The sequence below is a fragment of the Sus scrofa genome, chromosome 1 (genome assembly GCF_054392235.1).
Source record: "Sus scrofa isolate SSC_HxYL_T2T_F1_AM1 chromosome 1, Sscrofa_HxYL_maternal_Yorkshire_Landrace_v2.0, whole genome shotgun sequence".
NCBI classification, from domain to species: domain Eukaryota; kingdom Metazoa; phylum Chordata; class Mammalia; order Artiodactyla; family Suidae; genus Sus; species Sus scrofa.
The window spans coordinates 120,875,594-120,889,492 of NC_139383.1; the positions used below are offsets into that span (position 1 = coordinate 120,875,594).

The window sequence follows — 13,899 nt, forward strand, 5'->3', positions numbered from 1 at the left end:
ACCCACTTTTCTACTGTTTCTATGAGTTTGACTTTTTTTCGCATTCTTTGTATGTGATACATGCAGTGTTTGTCTTTCTCTCTCTGATTTATTTCACTTAGCATAATGCCCTCAAAGACCATTCTCTTTGAAAGGATTTCCTTTTTTCTTAAGGATGAATTATTTGTCATTTATGTATGTCTATAACATCTTTATCCATTATTACATTGATACTTAGCTTATTCACATGTGTTGATTATTGTGAATAATTAATCTTGATGTTTATAGTCTAATTTTTATTTTAGCCAGGTGTGTCTTAGAAATCTGTAGAGCATGCCCAAACTATAAATTTAACTTTATCTGCTTGCTTTCATAATAGGTACATATTTCTCTAAAAGTTTTATTTCAGTAAAAATGAAGCTTTAATAGGAATTAGATACTACTTTTTTAACAGTTGTTTTCCTTAAATTGTGGGGTTAGAGTTTTTTGTTTTTGTTTTTGTTTTTGTTTTGGTGTGGTATGTATAAATTTTTCTACATCCAGCACATGTTTTAGAATTAATACATATTTCTTTTTGTTTGTTTTTTTAGGGCCACACCCACAGCATATGGAGGTTCCCAGGCTAGGGGTCCAATTGGAGCTGTAGCTGCCAGCCTACACCACAGCCACAGCAACCCAGGATCTGAGGCACATCTTCGATCTACACCACAGCTTATGGCAACGCTGGATCCTTATCCCACTGAGCGAGGCCAGGGATTGAACCTGTGTCCTTATGGATCCTAGTCAGGTTCATTAACTGCTGAACCACAACGGGAACTCCCATATTTCTTGTATGATCTGACTTTTAATGTTAATTTTTTCTTTTTTATTTTTATTTTTGGCCACACTTGCCGCATGCAGAAGTTCCCGGGCCACTGATTGAACTCACGTCACAGCACTCACAACATGGGATCCTGAGCCACTAGGGAACTCCTAATGTTATTTTGAGCTGTAGCTTTACTTAATAAATGTAATAAAATGTGTATTTCTCCTTTTTAAAACATAAAGTTGATTTGCAGTTATTAGAATTTTGTAAAAACATCTTTCAAGAGACTACATAACTTTAAAAAATATTGAAGTTTTTTTTAAGTTTGATCTTTTATTTTAGGACATATTGATGCATTTACTTCAAAGCTTTTCCTGCTGGAAGAAATTACCTCAGAAGAATTAAAAGAAAAACTTTCAGCACTTAAGTAAGCAACTTCACTTTGTGGCAGGAATTTAAGAACTTGTTAATATGATCACTAATTTTGTGTTACCTCTAAATACTGGCTAAGTTTAAATTACTTATTTTCAAGACTTTCAGTCTTTTTATACATGAGGCTTCCCCTGATCCACTTTGTGATCTGTTTCACATTAATCACTTCCACCTCCAGATTGTTTCTACTTAAAACAAAGGAGGCTAGAACAACAGAGGAGTCTTCTTCCATCCTGGAGGTATACAGGAGCCCACATCCCACCTTTTCAGGGGTGGGAAGATGAATAGGACTGTTCCACCCTTAGCTCTCAGGACTGTATATACTCATTTCAACATCCTAACTTGTAGGAATTTGCTCTTCTACCAACCATTACTTTGCATCAGGTTCAAATGACTTGAGTTTGCTTTTCACAGCTTCCCAGGATGAACTAGTGGTAGTTTTGCCTCCATTTTATATATGAGGAATCTGGGACTTTGAGTGACTTTCCCCAGAGCTTACAACTAAGCTAGGATGACAGCCTTGGTAGTTCATATGTTTGATTCACCACTAAGGATGGGAAACTGTCCTTTTATTAGTTCCATAGATTCAGATTTGGGGCTTCTCACAGTTTTTGAAGGCTCCAGATTCAAACTTTAATTCTCTGCTTGTATTTCAAAACACCTACTTCTGTTATAAGGGATTGCTTCTTTTGAGACGTAACTTTTTATTCTATCTGTGAACAGAAAAGCTTTTCCATATATTACTCAATGCCTGTTCTACCTCTCAGTGAAAACCATTTTTTTTTATTTTGTTTTATTGGACTAAGGTGATTTACAGTGTTGTATTAGTTTCAGATATATAGCAAAGTGAATCTGTCACACATATAAATACATTCATTCTTGTTTCCCATATAGGTTATTACAGTCTATTAAGTAGATTTTCCTGTGCTATGCAGTAGGTTCTCATTAATCAGGGGATAATTGGAAAGGTAGGAATAACATTTACATATTAGGATAAATTAGATGATTAATTTATAACACAGATTAATTTGTACAGAACCTACTGTATAGCACAGGAAAATCATTTTAAAATAAATAGTAAAGGGAATGATTTTCAGCCTAGAAGAGATACTAAATCAGTAGCAGTTTCTTTGCAGTTTACCACCACTATCTCTGAAAGGCACATTCTTCTGAAGATTACTTCTGCTTAAAACTTATGAACTTTTTAAAAAGTTTATAATTTGAATGTAAAATAGTGATCTCTTTACAACTGCTCTCACTCACAAAATCCAAATACTTCAGGATTTTGAAAAGAAACTAGAAAATAGCAAAAATAAGTAAATATTAAAATTGAATCAATTTAGAAATAAATTTGGGTATTCTGTCTTTTACATTATTTTATCTTTTGTTTTTACTATTTTTACTGGTGAAGACATTTCTCTTCCTGAGGAGCTATAATTGTTAAGAGTAAGTTTTTTTGTCGCTAATTTTCTTTTTTTTTGTCGGTAATTTTGTGTAAATTTTTTCTTTTTAATAGGATTTCAAGTTTATTTAACATCCTCCAACACATTCTAAGAAAATTAAGCAGGTAAGTATTTGGGGGGCATTTTTGTGTTATGTCTAATTTTCTTGGATGACAATTCATAGAAATTTTATGTTATATATGTTGTTAGGAATAGATGAAAAGTAACCTAGAAATAAAAGATTTATTCTATTTGATTAAAGTTGAAATTGGGAAAATATAAATAGGAAGGTGATATAATAGCATCTGGCAAGTATGGGCTTTACAGTTACATTTTTCTCTAAGGCTATTTTAAGGGTTTCCTATTATTGCGATAACAAATTACCACAAACTTAGTGGCTTAAAACAACACAAATTTACCTTCTTTTATTTCTAGAAGTCAAAAATCTGAAGTCGTTTTCACTGGACTAAACTTGTGTCAGCAGGGCTGGCTCCTTTGGAGGCTCTCAGAGGACAGTTGTTTCCTTCCCTTGATTTTTCATCATCTAGTGACTACCTGTATTTCATTTCTTTTTTAATTGAAATATAGTTAATGTGCAATATTATGTTAATTTCAGGCATACTACATAGTGATTTGACATTTGGATACATTATGAAATGATCACAATAAGTTTAGTAACCATCTGTCCCCATATAAAGTTATTACAGTATTACTGACCATAAGAGGTACAAACATCCAGTTATAAAATAAATGAATATGGTCAGTATCCTGGGGAAACATTTTTCAGCCTTCCCTAACTATATTGTTTACATTTTCAGGATAAAGAGGCAATATAGAGCTAGTCATCAAAAGTCATTAGGTCCATAGCAAATCTTAGAATGTAGGTTGTGCCGTGATCATTTATTAAACTATCTCATTATATGAACTTTCACATTCCTTCTGTTATCCTTACCCAGAGATAAACTAAAAACAATTTAAGAGTTTGAATGAATGTCAAAAAGCTCAAAGGTCTAACTCTTCTGCTTAACTTTATTATGCAACTAGATAGATGTCAGTTTCCCTATTTATAAAATGATGGTGTTGAGTTCAGTAATTTCCTAGGTACTTTTCAGTTCTGAGATTTTGTGATTCTGTGGCAGGATTTCTGTTTTATATATTTCATTCTTCTTGTAAAGTACCATGCTTAAACATGAAATTGGCCAGGTGCTTTTTGAAATTTTATTATCAATATCTGAATTTTGTGTATTAGTTTTCTACTACAGCTTTAACAAATTGCCACAAAATTAATGTTGTAAAACAACACAAATTTATCATCTTACAATTTGATGAGTCAGGAGTCCAACCAGTCTCCTCAGACTAGAATCAGGTGTCATTTTTCTTCCTTCTTTCTCTAGGCTCTAGATGTGGCCTGTTTCCCTGATTTTGAATATTCTAGAGGACACCTGCAGTCCTTGGCTTGTGGCCCTCTTCCTTTTCTCCCTCTTCAGTTTTGTTGAGTCCTACTCACATCACGTCATTCTCACTTTTTTATCCACAGATTCCCCCTCCGGGTCTCTTCTGCCTCCCTCTTCTACATTTTAAGGACTCAAGGTTGCAGTGGACACACTAACATAATCCAGGAAAATCTTATATTTGAAAATCAGCTCATGGGGAACCTTGATTTCTCTTTATTTCCATCTTAATTCCCCTTTGCCATGTAATGTAACATATTCCCAGGTTCTAGGGTTTAGGACATATATTTTTAGGAGGCTGTTATTCTGCCTGCTGATATTTGTATTCTACATACATTGCACTTGTGTAGCACTTTTATGATATTCTTCTTGGAGTGTCTTTTTCTCCATGGATTTTTTTCTCTGTAAACCAAAGCTTTCTTCATTTTTAGTGAAGGTAGTTAATTAGGAGAAAATGTTTATGAGAGTTCCTATTGTGGTTTAGCGCATTAAGAACCTGACTAGTATCCATGAGGATGTAGATTCCATCCCTGGCCTCCCTCAGTGAGTTAAGGATCCAGCATTGCCACAAACTTCAGCATAGGTCACAGATCCCTGGCCCCACTCAGTGGTTTATGGATCCAGTGTTGCCTTGAGGTGTGGTGTAGGTGGCAGGTGTGGCTCAGATCTGGCCTTGCTATGGCTGTAGCCTAGGCTGCCACCTGTGGCCCCAGTTTAACCCCTAGCCTGTGGACTTCCATATGCCACAGGTGCACCCCTAAAAAGAAAAAAAAGATAAAATGTTTTCACTGATTAAAAGCTCAATCTTTGAAATGTTCCTTTTTCCTACTGTCAGATCAGTTATTTTTCATTTCCTCATATGGAAATATGAAAATGATTATTTGCGGGGAAAATTCTCCAGAGGATAAAAATAGCTCTCTGAACCTCTTTTGTCAACATTTATTACTTTTCTTTTTTAAAAAATTAATGAAAATGTGACTTTTATCAGGTATAGGAAAATCATTTTAAGTATGACTTCTCCTTATTTTTAATGAAGTATTGTGGGAAAGAACTGATATCCTCCATAGTACCTTTGATCTAGAGGAGTGTAAAATCCCAAAAAAGCACAGTATATTAATCTTATTTTTTTTTTTAGCTCTTTATGCTGTTACGCTGAATTCCTTAAAGCTTTTTAAAGAGAAAGGAAAACTAGATTTGATGTTTGATAGAACTTATTATTGTGAGAGTAGGGGATCATAATTAAGGGTATGACTTTTGGTATTCGTCTGCCTTGGTTTGTATCCAGGTCCTCTTAGAACTATGGCAAATTACTTAGCATCTCTAATTTCTGTGTATTTCTAATATGGTATTAATAATATTATTCCATCAAGGTTTGTTCTGGAAGATTTAATGACAAAATGGATATAAATAGTACAATACTTGTTAACTCATGATAAACATTTGGTACCTGTGAACTGCTTTGGTTGCTGTTATTCTCATGGCCCCTCATATTGTATTGTGATTGTTACTTTGTTACTGCCACTTTATTTTAAACTTCTCAGTGATTCACTTTTCTATCTCTATTCACCTATTACTAGATACAAAATAGGTATAGTGTTTGTATAATAATTTAAATGTTTTGTATTGAAATAGTACATATCTGTACTCATGAAATGCTTTTCTGGAGTTTCTGCTCTGGTGCAGTAGATTAAGAATCTGAATGCAGTGGCTCGGGTCGCTGCAGAGGCACAGGTTCAGTCCCCACCTCAGTGGGTTAAAGGATCCAGTGTTGACGCAGCTGCAGCATAGCTTGTACCTGCAGCTTGGATTCACTCTGGCCCAAGAACTTCCTTATGCCACTGCTGTGGCCATTAAAAGAAAAAAAAAAAAAAAAAGCTTTTCAATATATGTTGTTCATGGATTAGCGAATTAAGCAGACTGCTTCTCATTAAATTTTTGAAAACTTATGCAACAGTGAAAAGAAAATTTTATATATCCAGAACTTTGGAGTAAGAACAAAATTAGATGCTGAAAAGGCATGAAAATAGTTTAAAAGACTGTTAAATCTTCCTTGGCCATAAGAGTGTTTTTAGAGACCGAACCACTAAATGTTTGGTGTCCCATTCCCATAATTATGTTAAATTTTAGTAATAGATCATGATTAAGAAAGTGCTCTTGGAGTTGCCATTGTGGCTTAGCAGAAATGAGCCTGACCAGTATCCATGAGGATGCGGGTTTGATCCCTGGCCCTGCTCAGTGGATCCAGTGCTTACAGATCCAGTGTTGCCTTGAGCTGTGACATGGTGTAGGTGGCAGATGTGGCTTGGATCTTGTGTTGCTGTGGCTGTGGTGTAGGTTGGCCACTGCGCATCTAATACGACCTCAGCCTGGGAACTTCCATATGCTGCACTTGCAGCCCTAGGGGGGAAAAAAAGTACTATTGAGGAGCTCCCACTGTGGTATGGTGGGTTAGAAATCTGACTGCAGCAGCTTGGGTTGCTATGGAGACAGGGGTTTGATTCCCTAAGCCCCTTACAGTGGGTTAAAGGATCCAGTGTTGCCACAGCTGGGGCATAGTTTGCAGCTATGGCTTGGATTCAGTTCCTAACCTAAAAACTTCCCTTATGCGGTGGGTCCAGATGTAAAACTAAAATAAAGTAAAAAAGAAAGAAAGTACTATTGAAATTGACACAGCGAACCAATGAGTTAAGTTTCATTGTGTGGATTTAGCTTGCAGGAAGGTTCCTACTTGTTGTCTCATGCAGCAGAAGATTCTTCACTCCTGATCTACAAGACGTCTGATGGAAAAGTTACTAGAACGGCATACAATTTGCATAAAACACACTGTGGCCTTCCTGGTGTACCTTCCAGTCTCTCAGTTCCCTGGGTCCCATTAGATCCCAGTCTCTTATTACCGTATCATATCCATCATGGACGAATTCCTTGTACTTTTCCACCTAAGTCACTAGGCCCCACAACACAACAAAAGGTAAGATCTTTTTCGGAATTAAATGTTCCATTAGGTTGTTTATTATTACTCTGTTTCACTGACTGTACGATATTTCATCCTAATGTCCACATTGCCATGTTAATCACAGCACCATTCTAAAAATATCTATAGGAAGGATAGATAAAGCTGTATGCTCTACTGAGCCCAATTGTCATGTCAGTGGAACTTTGTAATTTTGTAAGGTTTATAAGTCAACTAAAAAAAAATTCTATTAGCCTACCCAGTGAGAGCATGGGTAAGGTAACCACATAGTTAAATCCCTATGTTCCTGTGAAAAGCAAAGTTATGTAAACTATTTCAGTTCATTAAATACTTGAGGCAATTTGCAGAAGAATACATACAGTAAAATTATGGTACAATTAAAAATTGATAAGTATAATATGGAAAAATATAAAAGCAAGTGTTAGTAATTAGTGAATGCAGTGTCTTATTAAAAGTACAATAAAATGTTAAGAACTAAATTGTGTTTTAATGCTAAGTATTTTATAACTGAGTATTTTAGTTATAATTAATGTTAGGCTCTTTATAGGCTCCTTCCCAGAAATACCAGTTGAATGGTATTTCTCTGTTGGAAACTCTTATGAAGCCGTGGTTAGAGATTCTCTCTACCGTGTCCCTCATTCTTTATATCATGTAAGAAGATCCAGTTTGAATTTAGTTGAAGGAAAAGTTTTTTTCTCTATAAAGGAACCCGACTGTTCAGTAAACAGTAACACAGTTACTGCATTTTCCTTCCCTGCTGCCAAAAATCTTGAGTCAAAAGTATTCTGAGTGTTATACTTGTCTTAACATGTTTATCCCACAAAATCTTATATTCCCACTTGTGTAGTCTGTGAATATTTTCTGTTCTTTTTTTCCTTTCTATGTTAAATTAATTTGTAAATGTCCTCAGGTCCTTCTGAGAAATAGTTTGAATTCGGATACTGAGGTGTTGGGTTTTTTTTTCTTTTTATAATTTCCAGTGGTTTTTCTGTTTTCCAGAGGTTATGTTTTTCAACTCTCCACCCTAATGTTATTACTAGAGAGGATCCTTTTAGATATTACTACTTCTTGTATATTCTTAGTTAACTTTGGCCCAAAATAAATATAGTTGGGACAAGTTAAAGAATGGAGAATGTGAGTTATTATTATTTTAAGCCATTTTATCTAAGTTTTTTTGGCTATTTCCAGTTTAAATGTAATTTATAACCTCCTAAGGCAACATTTTCTTAACTTAAAAGTAATAATCGAGGAGTTCCCGATGTGGCTCAGTGGTTAATGAATCCAACTAGGAACCATGAGGTCGCAGGTTCAATCCATGGCCTTGATCATTGGGTTAAGGATCTGGCATTACTGTGAGCTGTGGTGTAGATGGAAGACGTGCCTTGGATCCTGAGTTGCTGTGGCTGTGGCGTAGGCCGGTGGCTACAGCTCCAATTAGACCCCTCGCCTGGGAACCTCCATGTGCTACAGGTGCGGCCCTAGGAAAGACAAAGACAAAAAGATAAATAAATAAAAAATAATAATAAATGAAAGCTATTTTTGAAGGATTTATGTTATTTCTAGGAGAATGATTTCATTTTAATTTAGAAACTCTGATTATTGTTTTTCACTTGTAATATTTAACTGTGTGAGAGTGGCTTATTCCTTTTTAGTGTAAACGAGAAGTTTAATATCTTGGCACAATTACATATTTTCAGGATTTGGTTGCATAAATACAAACAACTTAATTATGTTTACACTGAGCATTTTTTGACTTGTGTTTTTTAAGATGCTTCATGCATTCAGTCCAGGGACAAATACTTAGTGAGATATCCAGGACCAGGTTGTTGTACAGCCTAGCATTGGTATAGTAGACAGGTAGATAACCAATGCTTGGTTTGATGTTTTTCCAAGCCCATGGAAGGTTTTCGGTGATCCCTTACACTTCTAGACCTATGCTGTGTAGGAATTACCCCTGTCTTTCTCCTGTGAGGCCATGGGAATGGGACTTTCTAGTCCGACCAAAACTAAACACAGATAGGGATTCCAGCTTTAGCAGCAAAGGAAGACCAGAGCTTTAGAAAACCTTGGGATTATAAGATCTATATGAAACAGAGATCATCTACATGTTTCATGATGTAAAAAAATGTCATAAATGTCTCTGCCTTTAATACAATTAATTCCTTGGTCCCTAGTCCACTTGAACTCAGACTTCATCTTTGTGTAGTGCTCTAGGCACTAACCCTGAGAGATACCCCCCTGGAGGCTGTATCTGCCTTCTCTGCATTAAGCAGAGCTTAATAGGAGGATCCCATTTGTTTGCTGTGCTGCTCCTGACTTCTTCCAATTCTAGACTTTTTGCAATGGCTCTGTACCTATCCCTTTTCTCTTTCCGCTACTTCTGTAATAAACATGGATTATACACCCCCCCCCCATGCGCATACACACAGACTCATACACATATAATCTCTCAGTTGAAAAAGTCAAAATGCTTGCAATATAGTAGATAAAATGAGTGTGGTCAGTATACTCTTTTATAGTAAATACCAGCTGAATGGGGAGTAGTATAAATAAAACTCACAGCAGTTTTCTAATCATTATGTTTAAAAAAAGTTTATCAAAAAGAAAAATAGAAAAGTTCATCAGATTCAGGCAGAGAGATTAGCAAATTGAAACACTAATTCAAGTTGGTTGTTTTCTAGTCATTTAATTGTACACCAAAAAATGCCCTTGAAGAGATAAGATATTAAGTAAGGGAAGCTGGAGTTTGATTCATTCTTAGTGAGCCAGGAGCCCTTTGGAGCAATGGTTAGTAATATGTATGTTGCATAAGGAATATGAAAGTGTGTGTTTGGAATTACAGTATCACCTCACTCCCAGGTCTGGAACACACTAGACAAGATGCGAAGAGATAGAAGGTCTGCAGGATCACTAGAAGTAGTAGAGGCAGATGGGACAGGTTCCGGGGAAATGTCTTCAGACTGTACAACTTTGGTCCTTCTCTCAGCAGCCTGGCTTTCTCCATTACCCCATTTTAAAACTTCATGCTCAAAAACAAAAAACAAAACAGAAAAAGAGATAAAACTTCATGCTCTCTCAGTGGCCAAGGGGATGACAGCATTTCCAGAGCTCATCCTCACCAGGGCTACAGTTAACATGGGATTGATTGTGTCCTAAGAATGCTCTCTCTTCCCTAAGCTCTGTGAGCTAGAAAGTGGGCCTGAGTAGCACCTTGTGCTAATAAAGAAGAGGAGCTATTTAGGGAGAACCAGCACCCCTACTTCCCTTCTTTTCCCATCCTCGGTAGTCCCCCCACCCCACTTTCTTTCTCTTCTCTTCCAGCTCCTCAATTTCCCTTTCAAATTGGGTTCTCTTTTCCTTTCCCTTCGTATTTATTCTTTTTTACTTTCTTCCTTTTGGACTCTTCTGTTTTCTTACTCTTTGTCCCTTTCTCCATTTCGTAATTTCTTCTCCCTCTTTACCACCTCTGACCTTCTTGTATTAACTTTCCCTTCCTATTTTTCATTTCTAATCTTTTCTTCTGCCCTTTGGCTTCAATAATTTTGAGCACATTGCTCAAAAGACCCCTCATTCCCCCATTTAACCTTTTAAACTCTTCCAAATTTAACACAAAGAGTGGTTTTCCTCTTCACTTCTCTCCATCTACCCTGATATATCTCTGTCCCTGATTGTTATTTGGAAGTTTAGTACTTTAAAACTGTGTCAGAGTAAAGCTTTCTTAGAAGCAGCTAAGTGGCTGGGGATTAAAAGTATATAAAAGACCACTCTCAAGGTACTTAGTCCATATGGAAATAATAGAGTGGACTGTATTTAAGTATGTTGTAATCATCTGAAGCCCCTGTTCTTTGCTTCATCCCTTAGATTGGTGGAACAAGAATGCCTACCCGCAGCCGCAGGAATTCAGTTTCCATGGAAACCAAAAGCCTGCCTGCTCAGCAAGTTGAAAATGAAGGAGTGGCTCCAAGTAAAAGAAAAATAACTTAAGGACTGTACCTTGGAAAACGAAGAAAAAACATTATAACAACATTCAGTTTAGAGAAGTTTGAGGGGAAACATGCCTGAAAGATCTGTAGGCAAGAGGATCGATATTCTTTCACTATCTTTGAGAATTCTTAGAGTGCCTTGAAAAAAATGTGTTGACTGTGTGAAGCAGTGTTCCAACTAAAATAGAAAGTTGGGCTCTTAACACCTGATGTACAAATATTACATTGTCGTGGCAGGGAAATAGAGAAGAAAATATTTTTATAGTAGAGCTTTTCCAAAAGATGCAAATAGGAAAATAACTTGCTTTTCTCAGGAGCAATATGTTTCATTATGTATTGTGTTAATAATTAGAGTTGTATTGTGATCTCTGGAGATTGGCTCCAAAGCTTCAATCTTGCCACTGTCAGAGATAATTTTGAGCTGTGTAAACCTTATTTCTGATCCATTAGACAGTGTTAATTACTACTTTAAAAGGATGATTGCTACAGGTTAATGAAATTAGTATCTTTCAAAACTTGGTAAAATTTCATTGCAGAAGCCAAAAATAAAAAATAAAAAACTCTCTGCCTGGGAGTTCCCTGGTGTCCTGCCAGGTTAAGGATCTGGCATTGTTATTGCTGTGGTGAGGGTTTGATCCCTGGCCTAGAAACTTCCACATTCCATGGGCATGGCCAAAACAAAAAACTCTCTGTGTCTGAAAATCCACAAGTAAACAGTTTTTTTGGTTGGGCAGCCATCAGATTGTTTAAAAACAAACAAACCAAAAAAAACATATGTGGTGTAACAGGTTTGGTGATGAATGCCTCTATCTTTGGCACAAATCCTGGCTAAGTGTTGAAATGCACTACTAAAAACAAAGAGGTGAGTATGTTTTCCAGAAAAAATCTCATATTTCAATTGACAATGTGTGGTAAAACAGAAGCTATTTTTCCTCATCTACACTGATTAATCTAAATTTTTCAGGACTGTGGAGATGAATTTGGAAAAGGGAGTGATCAATTCATGTTTTGTAGGCAACTTGGACTTGAGAGAGGATGGAGTTATATAATTTTTGTATTCCTCTTCTTTAATGTGTGCTGAATATGTACATCATTTGTAAAATACAAGCTTTGTAATCTAAGACAGTATTGCTTTGTTTTTAGGAATTTTCTATGCATTTTTTATTAATACAAGAAATTAGTCCTAGAAAGCTTCTCGGTTGTTATGAATAACAGTTATGTATTTTTTTATTACCAAGTTTTATTTCAAAAATTTTTGATTGGTTATAAAATATTTTAAATTAATGAGTAATTATTAGTAAAATTGTGTATTATAATATATAATTTCCTCATCTTGCCATTCCGTTTGTAAGATATTGAACTTTGTTTTCTTTGGACTTCATATTTTTCCTTTTTTTTTTTAACTTTGTCACATACCCACATTTCCCACAAATATTTCAGTTGTGAATCATTTGGCAAGGAATGAAGAGAGAGGCAGGGACTCCCTTGGAATTTGCTCTTTTAAAACAGCTCGCAATGATTGCTTCAGAGTTCTGAGTACCAGAAAGACTTGGCTTTAGTTTTTTTAATATTACTTTTTAACTTAGTAAAACATGTGATCTTGCAAGTGATTATTTTGAAATTATCTTAGCCACCATCTATTTGAATAACCCTGATAATATATGGAAAGCTAGTCTTAGTTTTCCACTTGTGCATAATCAAGCCTCTTTTTTCTGATGTATGTTTGACCTTGTGTTCTTTTTTTGATTTTTAGTACTGAGGATATATAAGCAGCAAAGTGACAGCATGAGCAAAGATGTTTTAAAAAAGACAGACAATGTTGGCAAGTATGTATTGAGCCTGGCCCACATGTACCTCTCTGGTGAAGGTGGACACATTTTATTCAGTAAATATTTGAGTGCATCTGTGCCACTCAATCTAAAGTAGATCCTCATGGTTACTCTCTCATAACATTCTTTTTTCACATATCACAATATTTGTTTATTCGACTTAACTGCCTTTTTTCCTGAATAGACTATAAGGTGTGCAAAGGTAGGGCATATTTGTTTTGTTCACTACTATATGACAACACCTATCACACTGTCTGTCCTGTAGTTGTATAGTAGATATAAGTTGGATAAATGAATAAGTGAATGTCTAGTTACCAAGAATTTTTTCCAGTAGCTCACATTCTAGTGGAAGACACAATACTTATATGTGATAAGTGCCCTGAAAAAGTAATTTAAGAAAGTCCTCTGACCTGGACCCGATAATTACAGAAAGTTTTCTGAGATAAACTTTGAATTTGAATGAGTAAAATTTACAGGGAAAGATTGAAAGATCTTCCGCACAGAAAGCAGCATATGCAAAGGTGAAAGATGGCCAGATTATAGGTTTTGGACAGAGGAGATGAGAGGAAAAGCTACAAGACAGGGACAGACGTGACATCCTATGGCATTTGAATTTTATCCTGTGCCATGTGGGAACTAGTAGTGAATTTTAATAAAAGTAAATAACATGATCAGATAAATTTTTTTTGTGTGTGGCTTTTTTAGGGCCACACCTGCAGCACATGGAGGTTCCCAGGCTAGCGGTCGAATTGGAGCTGTATCTGCTGGCCGCCACAGCCACAGCAACGCCGGATATGTGTCATGTCTACAACCTGCACCACAACTCACAGGCAACACTGGATCCTTAACCCACTGAGCAAGGCCAGGAATCGAACCTGTGTCCTCATGGATCCTAGTCAGATTTATTTCCGCTGTGCCATGACGGGGACTCCCAGATCAGATAAATTTTTTTAAAAGTTCTTGTTAGGGAGTTCCCGTTGTGGCGCAGTGGTTAACGAATCCAACTA

The 13,899-nt window shown here is 36.1% G+C and overlaps 1 protein-coding gene across 19 annotated transcripts in view; it reads left to right on the forward strand.

Annotated features, from left to right (window-relative positions):
- Nucleotides 1-12,402, forward strand: part of ICE2 (interactor of little elongation complex ELL subunit 2) — a 70,688-nt gene extending 58,286 nt beyond the window's left edge. For 11 of the 19 annotated variants that reach the window (XR_014810113.1, XR_014810099.1, XR_014810112.1 and 8 more), the window contains 4 exons: nt 1,127-1,211; nt 2,733-2,783; nt 6,819-7,077; nt 10,942-12,402. Coding sequence is in view for 11 of the 19 variants with exons in the window: in XM_084967984.1 (XP_084824110.1) it covers nt 1,127-1,211; nt 2,733-2,783; nt 6,819-7,077; nt 10,942-11,064 (518 nt within the window). In the remaining 8 variants the exon portion in view is untranslated. Of the gene's footprint in view, nt 1-1,126; nt 1,212-2,732; nt 2,784-4,195; nt 5,564-6,818; nt 7,078-10,941 lie in introns of those variants that run through there. The other 8 variants (XM_084968023.1, XM_084968010.1, XM_084968016.1 and 5 more) reach the window with 2 other exon arrangements.
- Nucleotides 12,403-13,899: the final 1,497 nt, after the last annotated feature.